Source organism: Neomonachus schauinslandi, chromosome 6 (assembly GCF_002201575.2).
Source record: "Neomonachus schauinslandi chromosome 6, ASM220157v2, whole genome shotgun sequence".
In the NCBI taxonomy this organism is placed as follows: Eukaryota; Metazoa; Chordata; class Mammalia; order Carnivora; family Phocidae; genus Neomonachus; species Neomonachus schauinslandi.
The window spans coordinates 55,073,826-55,100,465 of NC_058408.1; the positions used below are offsets into that span (position 1 = coordinate 55,073,826).

Sequence of the window (26,640 nt, forward strand, 5' to 3'; positions counted from 1 at the left end):
TTTTGAGATGAAATTGGGAGTGAAAAGATCTTTTGTGCTTCATATATTCAAATTGAATGTCCATTAAGGTATAAGTATATATTTAATTGTATCAGTAAAATATGCAAAAATGAATGATTGAAAATCATTACTGTTATGTGTAGAAGTAATTAAAACATTGGCAATAGTTCAATTTAGCATGGAAATAGATTGATGTTAATAGGACCATTAAGAGAATGTGTTTGCTACATTAGTTTAGGAAGAATATTATGTCCTTTATGATTCAATTAATGTTTACAAAAACTTAAATAATCATATGAGGAAAAATAACAGAAATCGGATTATATCAATTTTTTTTAAAGATTTTATTTATTTATTTGACAGAGGGAGAGACAGCGAGAGAGGGAATACAAGCAGGGGGAATGGGAGAGGGAGAATCAGGCTTTCCGCTGAGCAGGGAGCCCAACATGGGGCTTGATCCCAGGACCCTGGGATCTTGGCCTGAGCTGAAGGCAGACGCTTAACGACTGAGCCACCCAGACGCCCCTGGATTGCATCAATTTTATATGGAATTTATTTTATGTACTAGCATTGATAACATCAAACAAAATAAACTCTATGGGCTGTCATTAATTTTTCATTATTTGATTCCATCGAGGACACGGAGTTTCAAGAAAAGTTCTGTTTCACTTGGGAACATTTGGGAATATTTCACATCTTGTGAGAAGACCTAAAAAGCAGAATGTTATTTTGCTACCTTAAACAGTTAGGGAAAGGGAAATATTTAAAATTGTGTACAACAACATCCTTGATAGATCTTAGCTCCAAAGACAAAATTAATAAAGAGAATTAAGAAAAAAGAAGAAAGTATTACAGAAAAATGTGGTCTTCTGTCCCTTTCCCATATATGTATCTTGTTGTTTCAGAAGTGAAAGTGTAATAAGAAATAGGTGACGTAACCAGAGCACTCTGGTGACTGATGACATGGACAGATCTGCTCTATGATGTCAAACTTTAAAAATGTTAACTATCAAAATTTTAACTATACAATGTGATAATACTTTTAAAAAATAGAACTTTAGATTTATGCTGTTACCCCAAAAGTTCATGTAATAAAGGTAGCATTCGATTGTGGTCATGGCTTTGGTTAAATGTTTATTTTTTTTTAAGACATTTCATTCAGCTAAAAGGTATATTTAGTGTTCTACTCATTGTTGTTGATATTATTTTGCTGCTACATGTTGGAAAGTTTGTGTCCTTCTTAAGAATATAGATATGCTAATTTACTTCTTGTTAGCATTCATTATAGACAAGGTCTCCATGGCTCCAGGTCTTTTTGGCCAGGGATCAGGATGCATTGCCTGGGGAATTTGGTATAAACAAAAATAGAATTAATAGCCAAATTCTCTACTTGATCCTCCTGCAAATGGTTTGCAGGGGTGGCTGGAGAATATGATAACTATTCCGCTGAATTTGCTCTCTGTTTAGATTGAAGTATGTAATTCAAACCTTGATTGAAGGAGAAAAGGAATCACATCAAAATGTTTTAGGAGACGGTTGAGGTTAGAGTTGAAGAGCATAATTCTGATGATGAAATGTTAGTGGAAACCTAAAGAGAAATGATTAGTGCTCCCTTTAGATTATCACATGACTCTTAAAGAGGCTTATTTAAAAGCCTGGAAATAGTACAGTTTTATTGAAATGCCTGCTGAATAAGAAAGTAGGAGGTGTGAAATTCTTAATTTTTAACTAGAAAAGTTCCTTCCTGGGTATTGTCAGTAACTTTCAGAAGCCTGGGGGGAATGATAATTAGATCAATGCAAAGAAAACAGCAATGAACAGAACAGGGAGAACAAAGAGCCTGACCCAACGGCAAAGCAAGCAAGGCTTCTGAGGGTTCCCGACAGCTCTTGTCTTCGTGGGTTTCAGGGTCCGGTCCCACTGGGTCAGGATGGCATTTCTGGCTCCTGGCCACTTCCCTGGGCCTACCAGCCTAAACTGGTATGGGCTACAAGGGCCAAAAAAAACCTCCCCGGCCAATTTGGGATCTGTGAGAAACAGCCATGGGATGTTGGGCTTTGCCCCAATGAAGGAGGCAAGTTCATCCATATAAGTAATATAATCCGTCTGTACGGTCTTGCTGGTGCCAAACCTAGAGGTGGGAAGAGGAAACAGCACTGTGGATACCGAAGCTCTGTGTACATGTCTTATAGGAACAAGAACAGGGAAAATTCCTCACAGCTTTTTATCAGAGGGAATCAACGTCAATCCTTTGTGTTGGTAAGGGGACCTTGCTTATTTATTCTGCACTTTGTAACTTTTTCCAAGAGACCTGAATACTGATCTTATCTGAACATTCCCCAGTACTGCTCAGCAGCTGAGAAAAGCGTTTCCATCCCCATTCACATGTGGAAATTGTCTCTTACTCATGAAGTTCATTCATGGCCACTGAGCTAATTAGTGACAGATGTAGGACTAGAGCTCTGTTCTCCTGACTATTCTCATCTGCTGAGTCATGTTTCTTAGAGCCATCTGTTTTGAGGCATCATTTGTACCTTAGAGGATTCATAGGCTGGAAAATAGAAGTCCACATTTATGCCCTCCCAAACTCCTCTGATTTCCAATCCTTTCTGGGTCTTCTTTCTGTCATATATTGCAAGAGTCATGGAGGGATGAAACAGGACTGAGTCCTGTGTCAGGTGCAAAGTAAGTCCTCCATAAATACTTGTTGAATGGATGAACTTAGCTCATAGCTGTCACCCTAATGACTTCACTCTGGACCATTTAAGACTAAAATAGTTAGAAGTATTCATGGATTCTGATTTTTCTATGGAAACCCTAGACCCTCTTTATAATAGGTGCTCTTACCATTTGAGTTTTTTCCCCCTTTTTTTATCAATATCATCCATCATGTCTGTTACAGAAGGCAAAGTGCAAGTTCCTAAAAAAAAAAATGGGAAAGACATGATAATAGTTAAATAAGTCTGGCATAAGATCAGCCTGCAATTTTTCCTTCTTAATAATTATGATTTATGTATCACATTAGTATTTCCATTTTTGGGGGGTCATTGCCTAGCAAAATAAAATCTTGAGCAAATCAACAGGTGGTCATTTTGAGACAAACATACAAGTCATTTCCAGTTTTCTCAGAATTGAAATGCGACATAATTAAAAACCAGGAACCAAATAGCTCTTTATCTTTGTATGTTTGTTCTTAAACCAGTTAGCAGATGTTTAAAATTAGTTTTAAGGATTATATTCTAGTCCCTCAGCTGTATTTTTAAAATGTTATCTAATAGTTTATAGCCAAAGGTATATCGGCATTTCTTTTCTAGATTTAAGGAAAAAAACTTCATAGGAAATTATCCTGCTTTGTCAGAAAAAGGAATTTCCAACACATAAGATGCAGAATCTAGTCAAGTCCCAACTGTTCCTCTGAAGAGCCAACACATTCTGGATGAGACTGAAGATATGAACTGTGCACAGGTCACTGAGGATTTGGGGGAGCCTCAAGAGACCAGATCCAGGTTGGGACTGTTCAGGATTGCAGGCTCATTCTGGAATAGGTATACAGACATCTCTGAAACCCATGCCAAAACATGCTTTTGTGCCCAGAGATACTTGAAATTTAGGGTGGTTTCTTTGGCAAATTTGGGACCACCTAGAACAAGACTAGAAATCCCAGATCTGATTGCTCAAGACATACAATGATTGTCTAACTCCCTGTTCCTGCAATTCTTGCAGGCAGGGTCACCTGAACAGCCTTTGTTGGCATGGCCTTTTTCCAAACCTTGGAACTTGTCCTGTCCCTGGGCAGAAAGAGAGATCAAGAAGGAAGTGATTATGCTCACTAGCCCACCAGCTACTACCATTGGGTTGCCTGTAGCTGGCCCCTCTGGCCTGGTATTTGGATTTCCCAAATTGGATTATTTGCCTTATCACTCATTTCCCCTAAGGCTGAGTCTTTGCCTTGTATATCAATTCTCTATTGATTGGGTCTCTGCACTGTCTCCTTTCTTCAGAGCCCAGGTTACAACTTATCCTAACAGAGTAGGTGTCCGACCCTCTAATGCCAGTCTCCCTAAGCCTGAACCCTAAATTCACTTCTTTCTGAGTGGGGTTTCATGCCACCACCTTCCTGGCTGTTTCTCCATGGTGCAACACAACTCTGCCTTGGAGGAAAGAGTGAAGGAGATTTAAAGGGATCACTGATATATGCGACTGTTATCATGTTGATGACAGCCTGGTGGTGAAAGGTGTCTCGGTATACATAGTGGCAGTTTCCAACCTCCTGTATAAAAGAATATTTAAATCCCAGCAAATCAGGTAGGACCAGTTACATATGGCTTCAAAGGAAGTAGACCTGTTAAGCAACCTTTTCCAGAAGTTTTATACCTCTAGGACTAAACAAACTTTGTACATTAAACTTTGACATCTTTTTTGTTCTATAACCATAGACTTTTGGTCTTATGATCTGAATCTTTACACAACTGCATTCGAATCTTAATATGAATCTGAGCCTCGTAACTTCTGTTGGAGGATGCTGCCCGTTTTCCTTGCCTGACCCCAATCGAATTTGTTGTTGTTGTTATTATTTTTTTTTAATACAGGAACTTAGTATTCCTCTACCTTAGAGACTGATCATCTACTACACCTAGTACTTTCTGCTTCTAATGATCCACTACTTGTTCTTATCTGACACATGACAGGGAAGAAGATAGAGCAGAAAAGACACTGCCTTTCCAGCAATCATAATTTTTTTCCATGACTGTGAATATTTGAAGTTGGCTGGATATTGGCTTGGAAACACCTTCTCTTATTAACCTTTCAAACAAGGTCATTCTATTGAGTTTTGAAATCACAATTTTATAAAATTGTAATGCATTTAAGACCAGAAGCTCCAGTGTTCTCAAGTTTAATAAAAGTTAACAGCTCTAAGGAGTTATAAATCACAAAATACTTCTTGAATAATATCTTGTACTATTGCATATGATAATCCAATGTGATATATTTTTAAATGCTTATAAAAGATAGTACCAAATATACAGAATTATAGATTCCAAACTGGATGGGACCTAGGATTTTCCCCTTGTTATTAAGATTATTGTTTTCACAAAGACTCAAAGGCATTCTTATTGGCACCCCTCTTCCCCATCAATGACCTTCTTAGTCTACTCACCTTTTATTACCCGTACTGCCCAGCGGGCTTGCAGGTCAACTGTGGGAATGGTAGCCCCAAGGGACTGGACAAAACCAATCACTGCCATGGTTGGCTTCTCCAGTTTAGGAGGGAAAATGCCTTTAAACAAGATGACCTCATTGTTTTTGCTCTTAATGATGGACTCATCAAGGAAGGGGTAGTCATAACTATAGCCTGTTGCAAAAATGACACAATCGATGGCCTCAAACACCGTCCCATCCTCAAAAATGGCTGAAGTCTCAGTGAATTCTCTCACATTAGGCTTAATGGACACTGTGCCGCACAGAATGCAAGCTGGGAGCTCATCATTAAACACAGGTTCTTTCCTCAGGGCTCTGTATGGAAAATAAAGACAACCAATAGAACAGTAATATTTTCTCTTTGTTTTATTGCTCCCTAATAATTAATTAATAATAAATTCATAAGGAAGGAGAAAACTACCCAAGCTTTTTTCCTTGTGCCATGGAGTATCACCAATATGGTTGAAGAACAAAACTGAAGTAAGGCAATGTTGTGAAATAAGACAAGTTGCCTTTTGCTGATCCTTTCTCTATTTCCTGTGATCTTTCTCTTCTCTTCCACAGAGCTCCAAATCCCAGAATCAGCACCCAGGCCCTATCCCCTGTTAAAGCTGTATCAGGAAAGATCTTAAATCAGAGTACCTGGGTATTTGGATTTTTTTTCTTCAGTTCTTATTAACTGTGAACCTTGATCAAATTAAAGCTTCTTAATTTCTCTTGCTTCATCTTTCTCATCTGGAGTGACAGTAACTGTTATGCCCATCTTGGGTCATTGGGAGACCAAAATAATACAAAGATCTAGGCTGAGCTCTCTGATAGGGGTGGGGTATGAGCCCCTTGCAGACAAAGGCACAAGTCAGGTGAGGGAGGGAGTTCCAGGAATTTATACAGGCCAGAAGAAGGAGGGAGCTAGTTTGAATCTTTGGTCAGTGGAAGTCTGAAAAGGAGAGCTTTTGATTATTTTTGTTCAGCACTATCTTTAGTGAGTGCAGATAAATCTGAACTTTAGGGTGAATGTGAATAACACTGAGGGAAAAGGCTTTGCTCTTATATTACTATGGGAGCGATGAGAGAAAGCCACAGGGAGAGTCTACTGGGGACGAAACTGAGTCAGACAATGAGATGGGTTGGAATCTGGTTAGAAAAAGGCTGGATTCAACTGTGAGAATTACCTGCCATTTATCTTAAACCCACTGCCATCAGGCTGATGACCCCATTGCCACCTTGAAACTGCTCTTGTTAAGGCCACCAGGATCCTCAAACTGCAGATCCAATGATCCACTGTCACTTCTCAGCAGTGTTTAACACAGTTGATGGTTTCCTCCTTCTTGAAACACTGTCTTCATTTTGCTTTCAGGTCATCACCTCTCTCTCTCTCTCTCTCTCTATTCCTTTCCTACCCACCTGCTATTCTTTCTTTGTCTCCTGCTGAATTCTCCTCCTCTTCTTGACCTCTGAACAATGACATGCCCCAGGATGTCAGCCCTCAGACCTTTTGTCTTCTTCATCTACATTCATTCTTTTTATTTTTTTATTTTTTTTATTTTTAAAGATTTTTTTATTTATTTGACAGAGAGACAGCGGGAGAGGGAACACAAGCAGGGGGAGTGGGAGAGGGAGAAGCAGGCTTCCCGCCGAGCAGGGAGCCCGATGCGGGGCTCGATCCCAGGGCCCTGGGATCATGACCTGAGCCGAAGGCAGACGCTTAACGACTGAGCCACCCAGGCGCCCCCTACATTCATTCTTTAAGGGATGTCATCTGGTTTCATTTCTTAAAGTACTATCTATATTCTGTTGAATCCACATTTTTAATCTATGGTTTCAATTTCCCTACTGTCTTGTGTATTCCTAGGCTGCTCAACATTCTTCTACAATGATGATTAATTGGCATTTCAACTTCGATATATTTAAAACTAAACTTCGCTCCTCCTGTGGTCTTCCACATCCCAGTAACTGTCAACTCCATCCTTGCATCTTTGCTCAGATCAAAAGTCTGGAAGGCATCCCTGACTCCTTTCTTGTTTTCACATCTGTTATCCAATCTAACAGAAAATCCTAGTTGGGTTTACCTTTAAAATATATCCCAAATCTGACCACTTCTGAGCACTTGCTGCTAACAATCATAGTCCAAGTCACTAACTTCTGTCATCTGGGTTTTTGACAATAGCCTCTTACCTAGTCTTTTCACTTCCTTCCTTGACCTATCCTTATACACTGAATGATGACCACAGCATCAGAGTGATTTCTTCAGATTAACTTGGATCTAGTCCCTGGCTTGCTCAGATGCCTGCTCTGGCTTCCTATTGCGTTCAAAGTAGAAGCCAGAGTCCTTATGAGGGCTTACAAGGCCCAATGCCATCTGGCCATTTTGATGTCTTTTTGTTTCATCTCCCCATCCCTTTTTTCCCAGGGAGAGCAGGCCATTGAACATTCCAGTCATGGCCCTGAAGAGGCCCTGAAGAGGCAATGTCTTAACCATTTCCTCTGGGATATTTTCCCCAAACATCCGCCTGGCTCATTTCCTCAGCTCCTTCAGGAATTTGCTTAAAAGTCTCCTTCTCAGTAAGGCCTCCTCTGGGGATGCTAGCAGAACTCCCCATTACCTCTGCCCGCTTTGTTTTTTTCTCCATAGTACACATCAGCATATGATCTTCTGCCATTTGTCTCCCCTCTATTTCCCCCTACTAGAAAGTAAGCTCATGAGGACAGGGATTTTGTGTGTTTTGTTCATAGCTGTATTCACAGGGCTTAACATAAGACCTAACACATAATAAAGGCTTAATAAATATTTGTTGAGTAAGTTAACTTTGATGTAAACAGTTTATAATTTGGATTATTCACCACACATCAAAGTAATTTCTTATGTGTCTGAGGGATATGTCTAGAGGCATATTATAAGAGAGAGCGAGGAAGAGGCTAAAGATGCAGGTGTTGCAGCCACATTTCAGTTAAGGGCAGGTGATGAGAGCGTAGCACAGGGAAAGTCCTGCTTTGCTTAACTGAATTTTGCCATGAAGCGAGAGGCAGTAGAGCAAGGTGGTTAAGAGTGAGGGGCTCTGGAGTCAGCAGATCTGGGCTCATTTTGAATATTGCCTCTCCCTCTGGCTACGGGACTTTGGTAAAGTTATTCACTACATTGAACCTCAGTTTTCTCATCTTTAAAATGGGGATTGTAATAGAGACCTCCTCAAAGTTGTTGTGAGTATAAAATGAAATGATGCATGTCAGAGCCTTGCTGAGTCACATTAAGTGCTTAAAACATGTTAACTATTATTATCCTTGCTTGAGGGACTAATTCCTGATTCATGATATAACTTTCCAGCTGTACAAATCTGGCAAGGAGGATTGTGAAACAGGAAATCACTCTGAATGTTTGCAGTCCTTCATCCTCTGAAATGTGAGACGTGGTTATTTCACTAATATTATTTTGATTGGTTTGGGAGTTACAACACACACTGTGAGTTGTTGACACTGAAATAAAAGTTAACAGGCACATCATATTTAACTCTGCATTACCTGTTTAAAGGCATCAAGCCATAGTTCTCATGCTTGAATCTTGCATTCATTTGCTTTATGTACCACCAGTCAGAGATGGCTGTCGGCAAGTTGTTCTTGAGGAAGGTTTCAAATCGAGTGATAAACACCATGTCCCATGGATAGCCATCATCCCAGACCCGGCTCATCACCCAGGAGCCACTTCTGGAACTAATCATGACCTTAAAAAAAAACAGCAATTTAACCATTAGTGACTATTTGTAGTGGGTACTGTGGTATGTCCCTCAGATCTGACTTTTGGAATGGAGTTATTACAGTAGCTACTGGGGGTGTTACCAGAGGCAGCCCTCAGCTGTCAGTCCTCTTTGAGAGTTGCTTTGGTTGAAAAGGGGAGAGGGGGTTTTACGCAAAGTCTTATTCTCTTTCTGGATTCCCTGCCTTCAGTGTCTGTTTGATGCAGGGATATAAAGGTCCAAACTCTCACCTCAACTTGGGACAGAAGGATAGCTTTGGAGTAGGGTGGAGGGAAACTTCCTTCCCTTTCCTCAGAGGTATTCATCCAGAGAGCTCTCCCAAATAAACTTCCTACACTCCATTCTACATCTTAGGACCAACAACCCTGCCATCTTCTCTGGGAGAGGTGACCAATAACTGAATTCTCATCACATTTTCTCTAGCACTTATCTGATGATCATTGTTTACAATCAAGCAATTATGACCCCAAAATAGGCATTTTGACTTAACTGCTTTTCCCCATCCCAAAAGAAGGCAAGAAATTTGGCATCAGAGAACCATAGGCTCAAATCATGGCTCTGCAACTTACTGATTATGTGATTTGGAGAAAATTCCTTTAACTTCTCTAATACTCAGTTCCCTTATTCATAAAATGGAGATAATAAGTATCTGCCACATCAAATCTGTGTGTGAGTTCATGCAGTGTGCTTACCATGAAATAGGACCACCATTGCCTGACATGGAGAATGTGTTCCTTAACTCCCCTTCTATCATGATAATCCATAACTGTGTAGGTTTTCAGGCACTTTTTAAAAGAATTTTTATATATAATGCCATTTCAAAGTATTTTTTTATAAGGGAAGCCAAACAAGGAAGGAGAGACTAGAGGATCAATCTGTTGAGAGCTTCTGAAATTGGTCTTTCTTTCCTCTAATTTATCATATATACAACTAATGGATGAATCTTATCTTAAAACTATGTCTTTATCATATCTTTCCTTAGCTCAAGATGCTGAAGTGATTTACCATTATTTATAAAGAAATTTAAATTCTTTAGCCTGTCATTCAATTCCTTAAAGAATACGACATAACCTGACTCCAATCTTTCTTCCTCTCTCAATTCCTATAGTTACTCTGTTCTTTGAAATCAGATCTGGTGTTCAGTCCTCTAACACTTCATTAATTTCCTCTATGACTTTCAAGAAGACAGTTGACATTTCTAGTCCTCAGTTATCTTTTCTGTAAAATGGGCATAATAAAACCTGGTCTGCTTTCTTTCCACAATCAAAGGAGCACATTTATATGCAGGCACTGGAGTACCATAATGCATTACACAAACTTTTATTGTTATATATCTCCATTCCAACAAGAAGAACCACAATAGGGAAATATGCTGTACTCACTCCTGTCTCCATCCCTTTGCATATGCCATTCTCCCTTCCAAAACACCCTTTGACACCTCTTCAACCATATGATTCATAAATATCCTTCAAGGACTGGTTCAGGTCTACCTTCTTTGTGAGGCCTGCAGTTCCATAATCAGAGCATTTAGTTCTTGAATCACCTGTGCATCCTTTTTTCCAGTGGCAGCTCTTGTACTGTTGAGTTTCTACTTAATTCTTGAGGTTATATTTAATTTATATTATATCAATGTATTATTTTCCCAAGTAGATTTTACATTCCTTGGACTTCTTTGTGTCTCTATACTTTTAGTATAGTGCTTTGAACAGGTAAACAGGAATATATTTTTATACCATTTGTCCTGTCATGATCTTGCTTCACTGGTTGTAAAACCATCATTTAAAATGGACCTATGTTGGGGATACCCAGTGTGACATTAGTAGGCATAGCCTCTAGAGATAAAATTCCTGTCTGTGGGCTTCTGGGCAGTCAGTCCCTAAAGAATCTTCCAAAGCTAGTAGGTGGTATTTGTTCAAACTCCTTCTCATCCCCTTATGGGCCCTATTTGATCTCTTCTCTGTTTCCTCTCCAACCTCTCCTCATACCATTCTTTTCCAGACCCAGTGCACAGCAGTGAAGGGGTCTTTTCTCAGTTTCTTGAGACTCTAAACTTCTTCCTGCTTCAAGACCTACTTCCTGGAGTCCTCTTCTGACACTGAACCCTTTTCTCAACTTTTAGCTCTCAGCTTAAATGTCATCAGCTGGAAAGGACCTTCCTCACTTCTTTGTCTAAGGCAGGTTACCCTTATTATCTACTCTTACAGCATGCTTTTTCTTTTTTTTACTAGCACTTTTCACAATTTCACTTTTCACAATTATTTGTGCATTTACTTGTTTAATACCCATTTGCTACACTAGACTCTGAGTTCGGGGTGAGCATCATGTCTGTTTTGCTCTCCACTTTTTCTCCAGCACCCAAGCCAGTGCTTGGCACATAGTGGGCTCTCAACAAATAACTATGGGATGACCATATGCATGAATGAATGAATATAGAACTCTATGTTGATGAAATTGTATTTAATGTTTAACTCCTTACCAAGCTCAACAAGTAGGTTCTATTTTTATCAGTTTTATTTATCTTTATGAGAAAACTGACACTCAGAGGGATTGATGGACTTAAGAGTGTCAGAGTCATAATCTTAACCCTAAATCCATACTAGTTTTGGAGGAATTGATCAGACACATTAGACACCAAATGTCCCGAAGAAGATTGTTGAATAACATCACTCCTTGCTGATATTCTGCTTTTGTCATACCAAACTATTTAAAACTTCACCTATTGGGGTGCCTGGGTGGCTCAGTCAGTTGGACTTGATTTTGGTTCAGGCCATGATCTCAGGGTGGTGGGATCCAGCCCTGCATGGGGCTCCCTGCTCAGCAGGGAGTCTGCTTGAGATTCTCTACCTTTCCCTCTGCCCCACCCCCCTGCTTGCACATGCTCTCTCTCTCAAATAAATAAATAAATCTAAAAACAAAACAAAACAAAACAACCCTCCCCTGTTATGGAGGGAAGCTGAGATGTATGAAACACTACTTAGTCTTCCTGTCAAGAACCCTGCACACTACTACCCCTTCCCTAGTTTCTTATCACACCTTTCAAATGGTAACTGTCTCTGTTCCTTTAAAGATAGTTTCTGAGTATCTGAGAAACGGTACCTGTTCAGCTGTGTGGCTGAGTTCTGTGGCAATATCACAGCCTGAATTCCCCAGGCCCAACACCAGGACTCGCTTCCCCTTGAATATTCCTGGTTCCTTATATTCTTGGCTGTGCAAGCATTTGCCTTTAAAAAGTTTTAGTCCTGAGTGAAAAGTGGGAAACATAAGAATCATTTGGTTTCCATTTAAAAAACTGCTGTAAAAGACTTGTGGGTAAATGTAGTCACAATAATATGGAACTTTAACACTCCAGGTATATTACATATAATAGAAGCATGTTTTAATTCAATCTGTACTTTTATATATATAAAAAAAGACATTATCAAGATATTCATTCATGCCAGATATTTAGTTGGCAGACGAAATTTCAGCCTTACCTGGAAAGGACTCTTTTGGTAGGTTGGGGTACACATGGTGTCCAGAACAAATCAATACAGCATCAAAGATAGCTGATTCTTTTTTACCATTCCTTTCAGTGGTAACATCCCATTGGCCGGTGATTGAGAAATCAGGACGTTTATTTATACCAGATACAAGTGTCTAAAAGAAATATAGAAAGATAGCCTTCTCTATGCTAACAGGTAGATTTGGCACCTACTTGATCAAATAGTATTGAAAAAAATCCTTAACAGTGGCTTAGGAAAAATACTTAATCCATTATTAAGATACATATTATGGGTGCACCTGGGTGGCTCAGTCAGTTAAGCGTCTGCCTTTGGCTCAGGTCATGATCCTGGAATTCCGGGATTGGGCTCCCTGCTCCCCTGGGAGTCTGCTTCTCCCTCTGCCCCTTACCTGGCTCATGCTCTCTTTCTCTGTCTCGCTGTCTCTCTCTCAAATAAGTAATAAATAAAATCTTTAAAAAAAACTTAAAAAAGATACATATTTGAATTCAAAACTCAAAAATCAAAACATTAAATGGTAAATATATATATTTTATTTTATAATTTTAGAGAGAGAGAGAGCATGAGCCGGCGGTGGGGCTCATTCCCAGGACTGTGAGATCATGACCTGAACTGAAGGTATATGCTTAACCGACTGAGCCCCCCAGGTGCCCAGGTAAGTATATATTTTTATCCTTACATGGCTTCTTGGGCATAGCCAGTATGTTCTGGACTGAGTGACTCCCCTCTTGGAGATATGACTGTGAATTCAATCATAGTTTACAAATAGCATGTACCACAGGTACCAAGTAATCTGGTGGCCAATCATTTTTGTAGTAACAACTACTTCTTAACATACCTCTTTAGCTATTTTATTTTTCAATATTATTGTTTTAAAATGAGAGATATTGTCTATATTCAGAGAATGAATTCTCAAATTTAGTGTGCATAAGGATTACCTGGAAAGCTTGTTAAAGTATGGATTCCAAGGCCACAGTTCCAGATATTCTGAGTCAGTAGGTCTGGCATAGGACATGAAAACTTGAATTTCTAATGAGCTCCCTGGAGATGTGATGATATTTGGCCCATATACTGAGTAGCACTGGATTAGACTATCAATAAATATTTATTCACAGCTGAACAGCTGCCTGTTGGTTGGTGTGCTCCCTCGTCAAAAATATTTTTTCAGTTCTTCTGATTATATTTGGAAGAGAACCTCTATTTGGTATGAATTGTTCTTATGAACTTTATTATGTATAGTATTTCATACATATTAAACAATACATGTACACATATCTGTATAATGCTTGTTACTTATGAAATATAATAAAACAAGCACTATGAATCCATAAAATCTTACATATCATTTATTTAGAATAACTGGGATTATGCATTTATTTATGCTATGGTAAATGGTTCCTTTTTGGATTATAGTTTGTTTTTTTTGCTGTTGGCATACAGGAATGCAATTGATTTTTATATCTTGATCTTATATACTACCATCTTGCCTAACGTTTTTATATTAATTGTTATTAAATCTAGTAATTTGTCTCTAGATTCTTCTGGGTTTTCCACGCAGAAAGTCACATCATCTGTGATGGATGTTACTTTTTTCCTAGTTGTCATTCCTTTTATATTTATTTATTTATTCCTTTTTATTTATTTTTCTTTACTTAAACTGTCCCTTAAATTTCTTGAGACTATTGAAAAGAAGCAGTAATAATAGGGATCCTTGTCTTGTCCTGGATTTTTAAGGAAATGATTCTAACTCTGCACTCTTTAGAACAGCACTGTCCAGTAGCAATATACTATGAGCAACATATGTAACTTAAAATTTTCTAGTAGTCACATTAAAAATAGAAAAAATGTATAATTTAACCCAATCCGTCTGATATATCATTGCTTTAACAAGTAACGAAAATAAACATCATTAATAGGTATAGTATATTCTTTTTCATAATAAGACTTTGAGATAAAGTGTATACTTTATGCTTACAGCACATCTCAATTTTTGGCTAGTGACTACCATATTGAGCAATGCAGATTTAAGATAATATTTATATGTTTCTATGGATCAAAAAAATTCCTTTCTAATTTTAGTCTAGTGAGTTTCTTTTCTTTTTTTTTCTTTGCTTTTCTTTGTCTTTCTTTTAGGTAGAAATGGATGTTAAATTTTATTTAATGCCTTTTCAGATTTAGTAAATGCATTGTTTTCTTCCTGTGACAGGATTTTGCACTGAATTACATATTTATATTTCATGACATTAAAATATTCTGTATCCTTAGCTCAAACTCAACTCAATGAAGACAGTTAATTTTTAAAAAATATTTTGTTAGATTCAGTTTTGAAGTTTTTCTACTAGTTTTTATGAGGGAAATATGTCTATATTTTTCCTATTTCTTATTATTTTTGTTTTCTTTTAATGTCAAGGTTCTAATGTCATAGAATAAGTTTGGAAGTCATACTTTATTTTTTTAGTCTCTGGAGTTTATAAAATATTGAAATATTTTTCTTGTTGCAAATTTGGAATTACCTATGGAATCTTTTCTTAATGGGAAAAATTTTAGTTTCTGAGTCAAAAGAACTCTAAATTATCAAAGGACTATTCAGGCTTTCTACTTCTTTTTGTGTGTGTCTTGGTAAGTTCAAAAAAAAGATTTTAAATTTAACCAATTTAAACATTATTTGGCAAACACTTTTATAGTATTCTTGTTACATTTTTTATTTCATCCACATCAGTTTTACCCATTTTTTAATTCCTAGTATTATTTATTTGTATCTTTGTTTCTTTTCTTCAAACTGTCAGCTACTCATCTATTTTTTTTTTTTTTGGTTTTTCAAAGGATGAACTTTCTATCTTCTTAATATGCTTTTTTATTTCATTAATTTCTTTTTATTATCTTGTTCATTCTATGTTCTTTTGGGTTTATTCTGCTTTTCTTTTCTTAATTTCTTCATCTTGTTAGTTTTGGAAACTTTCTTATTTTCTAAATAAGTATTTAAGTTTATAATTCTCAGGAAAGTTTTGGTCTTTATGCTTCCCACAAATATTGATATGTAGAATTTATCATTCAGATCTAAATATCAAAATTTCCATCGCAATTTCTTCTTTGAGCCATAAATTGTTCAGAAAAAAAGAGTTTTGAATTTTGAAATTCATGGCTATTTTACTTATTTATTTTTTATTGATTTCTAAGTTAATGGCATTTTGGTCTAAGAACTGTATGTGGTATTTTGTAAATTTCCAATGTATTCTTTAAATCTAGGGTCAAGGAGGCCACACTGTTAAAAATGTTGGTAAATAAGGGAGAAATATTGAAAGGAATAAATAAGAATCTTCTAATAAATATAGAATTCTTCACAATGTTGCCTCAAACTAATCTTTTGACAGCATCTTACCTTAAATTGTATGTATTTCAGGAGGTTCTTTTCTTTGCAAAATGCAGTGATATATTCCTGGACCTTGCTGTTGTGCATAAAGTTGGGGAAGTCATCAGGATATGGGAAGTCTGGGAAACACATCATTTCTTTGGAAGAGTTGGTAAAGACAGACTGGTAAATGCTAGCTCTGCCTTCCTCTGCATGGTCCTGTAAATGTATAGTTTGAAATGGAAGAGAGTTTGTAAATGTCATGGTCAGTGCCAGTTCCAAATAATTATCACTCACCTTTACCCATGATGAAATTCAGTAAGATGAGGAATAAATTAACTTTACTTAAACAATTTGAATCTAATCAAAGGACCTTAGAATATGGAAGAATATATCTTTCTTAACATCTTTCTAAGGGAAATAAATTTAGAATTTCATTATGTCATTTTAAGAATATATAACTAGAATTAAAGAAAGAAAATTCTGATATATGTTATGATATGGATTAACTTTGAGGACATTATGCTAACTGAAACGTGCCGGTCACAAAAGGATAAATACTATAAGATTCCACTTATATGAGATACCCAGAATTATCAAATTCATAGAGACAGAAAGAATGGTGGTTGCCTGGGGCTAGGAAGAAGGAGGAATGGAGAGTTATTGTTTAATTGTCAGAGTTTTAGTTTGGGAAGATTAAAAAACATTCTGAACATGGATGATGGTATGATTGTACAACAATGTGCATAAGCTTAATGCCACAGAACTGTACACTTTAAAATGATTAAATGGTAAATATATATTGTGCTATGTTTGCCGCAATAAAAAAAAAATCTCCTTTAACATATCATGAGGTAGTTCTGGTGAATTAGACTATAATATTTTCTTATGTACCTAGGGCAGAGAAAACTTAGGTTATGTTTATAATAGTGTTTTTCAAATGTTTTTGACCACAACCTATAGTTAGAAATATATTTTACATTGCAACACACACACAACAAAAGTTTTATGAATAAATCATATCTAACTATTTGAGTTGCATTCTGATATTTTCTATCCATTCCATTTAAAATTCAGATTGATTCATTAATTTATTTCATAGCACACCAATAGGTCATAATTTCTAGTTTGAAAAGTAGTGGTTTAAAGGAAATGAAGGGTGAAGTTTGGAGGATTGGGTGGGAGAAAGGGGAATAGAGACAGGAAAGATGGTGATGGTAAATCACCTAGGTCTTAAAGTTTATTTTTTGGGCTGAAATTTCAACATCAACATACCTCATATAAAATTGAGGGGAACACTGAGGGCAGAGGGGCTTTTGTTTTTAGATTTGAGATTTTGGTAAGATATCACTTATCTTAAAGACTCCCCCTGGACCAACCTAGGTAGGGGGAGGTTGACACAGAAGAGTCAAGTAGCAGTGATTAGGAAGAGGTAGGATCTTAGTTTAGCTCTCTTGAACCCATTCAGTTTGAGCAAAACAAGGAGTTCCCACTTGCTCCCAGCAGGGATGAAGAAATTATTTGAGACTTGTAGCAGATAGTCTACCAGAGAGTTGCTATGGAGGGGGCTAAGTGGTATTTTAGGAGAGAGCTGTAGAGTGGGCTACTTGGTTAAGGAACTCAAAGGGAAAACTGGATCTTGGGGAGGTTCATCTGATATGCTCATAGGGGCAAGTGAGATCTAATCAGCAAGGTCCATTGGCCTCTAACTAAGCTAAGAGAGGACAGTCTCCAAGTTCATCATCTGCTGTCTTCAATTTAAGATTTCTAAAGGATGAGCATGAATGATAAGCAAACAAAAAGGGACACCAAGAGACTAGAGGGGCCAGACAACAGTCCCAGGATGTGTGTTTGAATTTGAGAAACTTTGGCTTTCCTCCACCCCAAGGTCACATAAGTCCTTTTTCTCCGTAAGTCCAGATACAATCTTGGCAAAATTTAGGGGTTGGGGGGATCTGAAAGACTGAGCATTGATCCAAAAGAGACTTGGAGATTAAGCTATGCCAACTGGGGGTACTTGTCTTAGAATGCTTTTGTGCTTCTCCCTGTGTAATTTTGGATATTTGTCTGTTGTCTTATTTGTGCTAGACATAAAAAGTGACTTAAGCATTAGTAGTTTAGTATGTACTTATGGATAAAGCATTGCAAAATATCAAGAACTTACAAGGAGATGAGAGATGAGAGAGGAATCCCCAGTTTGTAGCCAGCAAGGAAACAAAGACCTTAGCCTAACATCAGCAAGAAACTGAATTTAGCCACCACCCTGTATGAACTTGGAAGCAGATTCTTCTCCAGTGCCTCTAGATAAGAGCCCAGCCCAGCCACACCTTGGTTTTGGCCTTGTAAGGCCATAAGCAGAGAACCCAGCTGAACTATGCTGTGCTTCTGACCTACATAACCGAGAGTAATAAATGGGTGTTGTTATGAGTTGATAAGTTTACGGTAATTTGTTATGCAGCAATAGAAAACTAATACAAGGGCAAAGGTAAGGTACTGGAGCATCAAGGTTGGGGAATATTATGTAATATTACACCAAGGGAAGAGTTTCATAAAATAAAAATGATGCAAACCTTTGAGACAGGTTTGAAATAGTTTTGCAACTTTGGCTGCTCCAGGAAAATCAATCTCCCTAGAAATATTGAGCTGATTGGTCTTCAGTATTTCTTAGGCCACCAAAAGGTCCTGATTACTGAGAAAGGAGTTGCAGCATAATTAAATACATCATTTGTGACTTGCTCTTTTTTTCCCTTAAACTTAATCATGGACATCTTACTGTTTCTACTCAGTGTTATATAGTGCATCTCAGAGCCCATGTTTATAGACTGATTCTTCTAAGTTGATAAGGTAGAAAGTTCATAAGAGAATGGCTACAGAGTCAATAATTGCATTTTTAAATATAAATTTTTTTGGAGGGAGTGGTCAACAAAGAGCCAAACCCTGCTAAATAGAAAGAAGACCTAGGAAAGCCGAAAGCTAAGCCTCAGTCTAATCAAATGGGAATCCAGATCCAATAATGGTATCATAAGACATTCTAGGTCTATAGTCTTTTCTTTCACATGTATAACTTCTCAGAGAACTACTGGAGGATGTGCTCTAATGTACTCTACTAAAAGGAGAGAATAAACTAAATAGTAGGCCAATAAGGGCTTCAGAAAACAGGGTTTACCCAGGCAACAGCAATGCAGCTTTCACTAGAAAAGGAAGACAAGCAGAAGAACTATCTTTAATAGACAGTTAAAAGATAAATTAAGCTGATGGACCAGCCAATGTGTTTAAACATATTGAGAAGAGAATCATAATTCTGTGGGAAAGCTTGGGGAATGAATTAGAGATAGTATTTGTAAGGTTAAACAAAGGATACAAGGCAATTTTTAACTCCAGTGAAAACAAAAGTTGTTCAAGGAAGAAAATGTAATCAGAATCCACTAAGTGGCTCAGCAGACCAGTATTTCATGTTTATAGTATAATAAACATGGTGGTTTGTTTAAACAAAAAAGATCATAAAACTATATGAAGAAGGAGATGAAAAATTTTGTAAATAGGTGTGAATTTGTTCCATATAATTTAAGGGATTGCTGTTTGTACATAGCATCAGTCAAAACAAATTTTATAGGTGCAGAGGAAGTTATAAGAAATGAGTGAAATGGGCCAAAAATGAATATAGTGAAACAGAGAATTTAAATTTAGCTTAGAAGAGGCCAGTTATTACTATGAGTAAGAGGAGTCCATGTTGCCTGATTTTCTGATTTTTCAAAAGAAGACAGATCTCTAGATTTTTATATAAAATATCATGATTTTAAAATATTAGATTAAAATCTTAAAAACTGTATAGATAAAATAGATTATCTGCAGTATAAAAAGAGCCAGTTTGCTAACTCTAAAATATATAAAAATGATTGATTTTTGTCTAGTAGTTTTGTGATTTGTAGCTTTTGATGAGGTTAGAAAGCTTGGTAGAAATGTAATCAACACAGGAGAGACTACACATTAAAAAACAAATTGATCCAAAGAGTAAAATAAAATCAGGGGAAATGAACAAAGGGGTGTGTGCCCAGAAAAAAGAGCCTTTATTTATGAAACTTCAGGCCCAAATCCAGACAATTTACTGATGTAGTGTTTGGGGATCTCCTGAGAAAGAAAGACATTTCCCTTCAACTTGTGGCCTAGTCCTAAAGTACTTTATTTTCTCAGTGATCAAAGCAGGTGAGGGAAATACATCACTCTGGCTTTAGATCAGTGTTACAAATGACAACTAGAAGGGCATAGGGAGGTGCTGCAGGAAACAGCCACAAAAGTTTGAATGATCTGCACCTTATTTTTTCACACTTAAATGTTTGGATACCTCTCAAAGAGGGAAAATGCTGAGAGATGGTAAAATGCTGATTTTAGAAATCAAAGGTAATGAAAATACAAAATTAACAGGATTTCATAATATAATCCCATAATATGAATTCTAGGCATACAGCTGTAGGCTCCTAGTGGTATTTGAGAAACACAGGAAGTGATGCCACCACCTGCAGTGTGGACCCTCTCACAGAGGTAAAGTAATTAGGAAACTCTGAATAACCAGTGTATTAGTTTCCTGCTTACTGTAATAAGTTACCACAAGCTTGATGGCTTAAAACAGCAGGAATCTATTCTCTAACCATTCCAGAGGCCAGCAGTCAGAAATCAGTATCACTGGTCTGAAATCCAGGTGGTCACAGGGCTGGTGTTCATTCCAGAGGGTCTAGGGGAAAATTCATTTCTTGTCCCTTCCAGCTTCTGGTGGATGCCAGCATTCCTTAGCCTTTTCAGAGGCCAGGCCACCTGCATTCCTTGGCTAATGGCCTCTTCCTTCATCTTGAAGATGGAGGTCAGAGCATAGCATCTTCAAAACTCTCTTTCTGCTGAAGTGATCACATTATCTTTCCCCTTCTATCTCTGGGTGTCAGGTCTCCCTCTGCTTCCCTCTTATAAGCATATATGCTATGGCATTTTTAGCCCACCCAGATAATCCAGAATAATTTCACCATCTCAAGATTCTTAACTTAATCATATCTTAGTTTTCCTTTTTAAGAACATTTGCGAGTTCCAGGGATTAGGACCTGGAAACTTTGGGGGGGGAACCATTGTTCAATTGTTCAGCCTACCACAGTCCACTGGCCCAGCAAGATTCACATCTACTTCACATGCAAAATACATTCACCCCATCTCATCACCCCAAAGTTTCAATCCATTGCAGCATCAGATCAAGTCCTGAATCTCATCTACACATCATCAGCTCAAAAGTCCCAAATTGTATCACCTAAAATTACTTAAATCAGGAATGGATGAGACTCCGGGTATGATCTATCTGGGCCAAAATGCTTCTCCATCTGTGGACTTGTGAACTAGAAAACAAATTCTCTTCTACTAAAGTACAGCAATGAGACAGGCATTGGGTACCAGTTACAGATGTTCCTATTCCAAAAGGAAGAGAATGGAAGGAAGAAAAGAGTTAACAGTCCCAATTTTGAAATCTAGTAGGGTAAACATTATTAGGAATAGGAATAATCTTCTGCGTCTCAAGGTGCTAGCCTCTGGGCCTGCAGTTCCATCCTCTGGGGTATTCCATATTTTTCTTGAAGAGAAGCATATGTTTGCAGCTGAAAACATCATCAATCTATGATGCCAGGTTCAAATGTCAAAGTCTTCCTTGAGCAGCAAGAGATGTAGCTGTATTGGCAGCAATGTTTTGCAAAGTTTGAATACGAGGACTGGTTAAGATTCCTATAGAAATCCTACTAGTTCAATAGGCCACTTATTGCAATGGCACCCAGTAGTTTACCAAGGATTAAGCATTCAGGCTGGAGAGACAGGCCAGCTTGAATCGGGATCTTGTCTTTGTCATTTACTGGCCATTTATCATTTTTTTTCTTTTCTTTTTAAGCTTCAGATTCATTTATAAAAGGGAAAAACTCATACTTACCTTATAGGATTATTGTAAAGATTTAATTAAATGGAAAAAAGGGTTAGGCATATAGAAAGAGCTCACTAAAATAGCCCTAAGAATCAACAGTGTGCTAATCTGAAGCCCTGTCAGCACATTTCAGCAACATATTCTAGGCTCTACAACATCATACAAGATGTTGAGCAGTTTCAAGAATTCTTTACAGCGCAGAAAAATAGTTTTATTAATAAGAAAAATTCTCATATCTTTATAATATTTAAAGAGTTGTCTGTCACAGACACTGTCTCCTTAAATGCAATCTTTTTAATTGAGGTATAAAACATATTAATTTTGCACTTGAGGAGGAAATTGTAGCTTAAAAAGGGTTCCTCCTAAATTTGCATATATGTATGGTCTATCAGAAGAAGAAGACAAATGGGGTAGGCTTAACCATGCAGTGTTCCTAAGGTTGGAGACAATGACGGAGCTGGGGCACAGGCAAACCCTCACACCTGCCGATGTGGTTGTCAGGCAACAGAGGAAGTGATTTAATGGTTGCATAGAGGCATGTCTGCTGACAGAGTCCTTATTATGAATGCACAGATGAAAGGGCATTGAAGAACTTCAAATCAGTGTATCTTGTTCTTGGTCCTCCCGTAGCAGTCTCATTAATTATGTGGTTTTTGCAAGGCCAAACAGCACCTGAAACCTTAAAATCTGTGGTCTTTATTTTTAATTATAGAGGGGGGAAAAGTAAGAAGTTTGTTTATAATGTTAATGCTGACAGGGTAAAAAAAATTTCCAAATCCCTGACTGGGGAGGTGGTAGATGACAACCTTGTTTTATGTACATCTTGCCTAGGGAAAATCAGTAGTAACCACTTCATGTAGTAGTTCATTCTAAGTAAATTTGACATTGAGATAAGTGTTACAGATAAAATTGGAGAGGAAATGGTGAAAAAACAAAAACAGCAAGGAAACATTAAAATTAGCATAAAATAGATTAACAGAGATAACAGGTGAATTATCACACTCATAAACAGGCTAAATATCCCTGTTAAAAAGATTCAAATTGGGTCAAAAATCAGTCTCTGAACCTGGATGTTCACATTTGTATAAAACAAAGAATAAAGGAGTTTAAAGATAATGAAAACTGTTAAGGCATAGAAATTGAAATAGGGAGCAACATTTTTATCAGAATTTAAGCTATAACAAAGTATAAAACAGTGTAGGATGTAGCATTTAAGAAGCTTTATGTGGTAAATAACATGGCATTCATCTGTAAAATGTTCAATATCTTGATGTGAGTGGTAGTTTTACTGATGTATACATAGTTTTTAAGTGCATTCTAAGTACTTAATAAAGTAATTCTTAATTCAAATACAAAAAAAAAAAATCTGTGGTCTGAATCATTAAGTGGACCTTTGGTAACCTCAACAAAAGAATGGGAACAACCTGTTTTTTAAATGAGTAACTCATGTAGTTACATTACATAAACCTAACCAATATTTGCCCTTGGACTTTATTCCCAAAAGTTGCTCAATTATTAATGGTTTATCAGGGGTGAATTCTGTACACAGAGACCTTCAAAGCTAGCCCACTATCTCATTTACTTTTGAAGTAAGCAAGGAACTTACTTTCCAACTTGCTCCTAATGCTGTGTTTTGTAGATTCCAACCTAAGAGGGATTATAACTGCATGGAAGCTGATTTGGAGGCCTGTGCTCCAACTACGTGTTCTCACATACTTCACACCTCACTTCCTGGTCTGCTGCAGTGATGTCCCACTCACCGAGAATTTCCACAGGCCCCCAATGTCTTCACTCTTCTCAAAGCAGATGGGCTCCAGCCCCTCTTCCAGACAGCTTCTGATGGAGGCCAAGCCACTGACGCCAGCTCCAATGATGGCTACTCTCTTCCCCATGGTTGTCTGTGCAAAGACCCATGAAAAGAACATTTCTAGCAACAGTATTGCTGAAAAAAAATTTTTTTTTGGTATCATTCTTTGGCTTAATTAGAAACTTTAGGGGCACCTGGGTGGCTCAGTTGGTTAAGTGTCTAACTCGTGATTTTGGCTCAGGTCATGATCTCATGGGTTGTGGGATTGAGCTCTGTGCTCAGCAGGGAGTCTGCTTGAAGTTCTCTCTCTCCTTCCTCTGCCCCTCCCCCCACAGGAGCTTGCCCTCTCTCTCTCTCAAATAAATAAATCTTTAAAAACTTTATTTTTGCACCAAGAAATCAATATTAAAAAATAGATCAGAACTCTTTTTACTAATCTAACTACATTTTGCATTTCTCTGATTTCTAAAGAGAATGTTTTGTTCCAAAAAAAGAAGCACTTTGTTTTTAGTCAACGCCCCCAAATTAAGAGACTGATGGTCTAGGGCGCCTGGGTGGCTCAGTTGGTTGGGCGACTGCCTTTGGCTCAGGTCATGATCCTGGAGTCCCGGGATCGAGTCCTGCATCGGGCTCCCTATTCAGAGGGGAGTCTGCTTCTCCCTCTGACCCTCCCCCCTCTCATGTACTCACTCTCTCTCAAATAAATAAATAAAATCTTAAAAAAAAAAAAGAGACTGATGGTCTAGCATATATATTTATCTTTTTTTGCTTTTGGCCTTTTGTCGTTAATTTTCCACCAGACAGAGTGAACATGAGAAAGAAAAGGAGATTCACAACTAAAACACATATGCACATACCAATACCCACAAACATGTATGTATATATGAATGAAGAAACAAATATGTATGAGTGTGTGTGCAACCACATATTTATTTCTTCTTTCTCTTTGACATAAGACTCAATGAGGAACAAGGTCAGGGCATGTCTACATTTCAGTATATCAGGCAATCACCCCATCTCTCCCCTACAATGTTCTTCACCTTCTCAATTAAAAAAAAAGTCAGGTCTCTTGTCTAAAAAAAACTTCTTTCCCCTAGCTGCCACCCCCACTTCCATTCTCTTTTTGAAAAATTAGATTTCCTAATCTTTTCCTGTTTCTGACACTATCTTCAGGCCTTACTGTTACTTCTTTTTTTTTCTTTTTAGACAAAATCACATAGATACATAGTGAAATAGACTTGAATGATAAGAATCTTGACCCTTACTTCTCAGGGAAAAAAGATCTAGCTGAATTATATGTCATTCTCATTCTGACCACATTTGGTATGAACTATAGATTCCCTTTTCCATTTACCCATCCCCCCCTCCTCCCTCTCAACCCATTATAATATCATCCTTTTCCCCTTTTCTACCTTTTTCTTTATCTTCCCTTCTGTATGTTTAAGTCCTGTCCAAGTCGTTTGGGCAGTTGGGAAGGAAAAGTGTTTTCCCTGAACGAGCACTCCATGGAAACTATTGGAAAATGGGAGGAACTGCTTTTATTTATTTTTAATTTTTTTTATTTTGGGGGAGGACCTGCTTTTAAAGGGGAACTCACTTCCCGGTCTTCTCACAAGTGAACCCACACCACCAACTGCCCAGATAGGCTGGACTCTCCCAGTCTCCTGGCTACCTGGTGACTGGTTTCCCTTTAGTCAAGGTAAACATGATCCACTGCTTACACTTCTGGATACTTGGCCTGGGAGTCAGGCAGTTTCTCCCAGATGACTTCAGTTTTCTGCTCTATTTTATTGTGTGTTATTTTGAAGTTTACCTTATTTTACTCAGTCCTAATTTTTGGGAGGATATCTCTTAGTAGCGCCCCTAATACTGTAGAAACCTAGCTGCTTAGTTGAGATATCCCAGCAGTGAAAATGGGTTTTCTACATTCCTTCTTCCTGTTCTCTCCTTTGACTCTTGTGGTTAAAGGCCTGGAATTTGCAAATTGGTATTTCTTTGATTCTGGGGACAGTGTGCCATCATGGAAAAGATCAAATTTAATAAATTGATCCATTAGTACCAGGTAAAATTATGTTGGTGATAAGACTAAATAAGGTGCACCTAACTCCCACTCCTGAAATACAGTGTAATTTCTAAAAATCAATTCCCTATCAAGCATATTCTTATATCACTTAAAATCATGACACCTCAATTATTCTACCCAGTTAATCCCTTCACTAAGCAGGCTATACTTAGCATAAACTGGCATATATTTAATTTTTGAGGAACTGCTTTTTTATGTCTTTTGGAGATGGTAGTGCTCATCTGTAAAGGAAATGTAATTAAGTGAACAGTTAGACTTCAGATCTTCATTCTGTCACTTAGAGCAGCTTGGCCTTGAGAAAGTCATTTAACCTCTCCAGTTCTTGGTTCCTTCATTAATGAAATAGGGATACTACACTACTACCATCTGTCTTGCTCAGTTGTTGCAAGGATTATAGGACATTTATGTGTATAAGTATACTTATATTTATACATATACACACACATGGCATGTAGGTGGCAATTACCCAATGGTGAATGTGGGGTGTAGGTAAGATTTTTTTTTTTAATCACAGGGTTCACTAAATTTTCTAGGGCTGCAATTCAGACCACATGATTTTATCTCCTCTCATTTTTCATAAAGCTCTTTTTAGTTTTAATGCTAATCCTGAGGATCTCTTCCTCAGGAACATTCCTGTAGCCTTGTTCATCTAAGGAGGGGCAGGACACACCCAATTCCATCTTGACCTCTGATGTTTTCTCTCTCCAGCAGGTGAAAAAGGCCACTCTTCCCCTCTGCCCTTTTCAGGAGTATATTCCATCTGTGGTGGACACATTTACTGACCCTGGTCTCTCTCCTGGGCATCTCAGCCTAGTTTTTGCTTGCTGTAGCTTTCTGCAAAGCTCTTTTTCATTTTCAGAATCTCAACTGCCCAGGCTTGGTTGGGGCAGTGGCCACTGCCTGCTTCATTGCCCCCTCTTTTCCAAATCTTTTAGGCAGTTTCCTTCCTGTTCTCTGGATTGGGGCCAGTTAGAGAGAACATTTGGTAGAGCAATTTAGCTCAGAGGAGGAG

General features: G+C 37.7%; 1 protein-coding gene across 1 annotated transcript; it reads right to left on the minus strand.

Annotated features, from left to right (window-relative positions):
• Positions 1–1,100: 1,100 nt before the first annotated feature.
• LOC110574021 (dimethylaniline monooxygenase [N-oxide-forming] 3) lies at positions 1,101–25,080 on the minus strand. The gene is made up of 9 exons (XM_021682641.1): positions 24,958–25,080; positions 23,499–23,636; positions 15,828–16,016; positions 12,422–12,584; positions 12,045–12,187; positions 8,716–8,915; positions 5,159–5,514; positions 2,848–2,920; positions 1,101–2,131 (listed from the first exon to the last, which is right to left on the minus strand). The coding sequence occupies exons 2-9, from the start codon at positions 23,628–23,630 to the stop codon at positions 1,789–1,791; spliced, it is 1,599 nt and encodes a 532-aa protein (XP_021538316.1). The 5' UTR covers positions 23,631–23,636; positions 24,958–25,080; the 3' UTR covers positions 1,101–1,788.
• Positions 25,081–26,640: the final 1,560 nt, after the last annotated feature.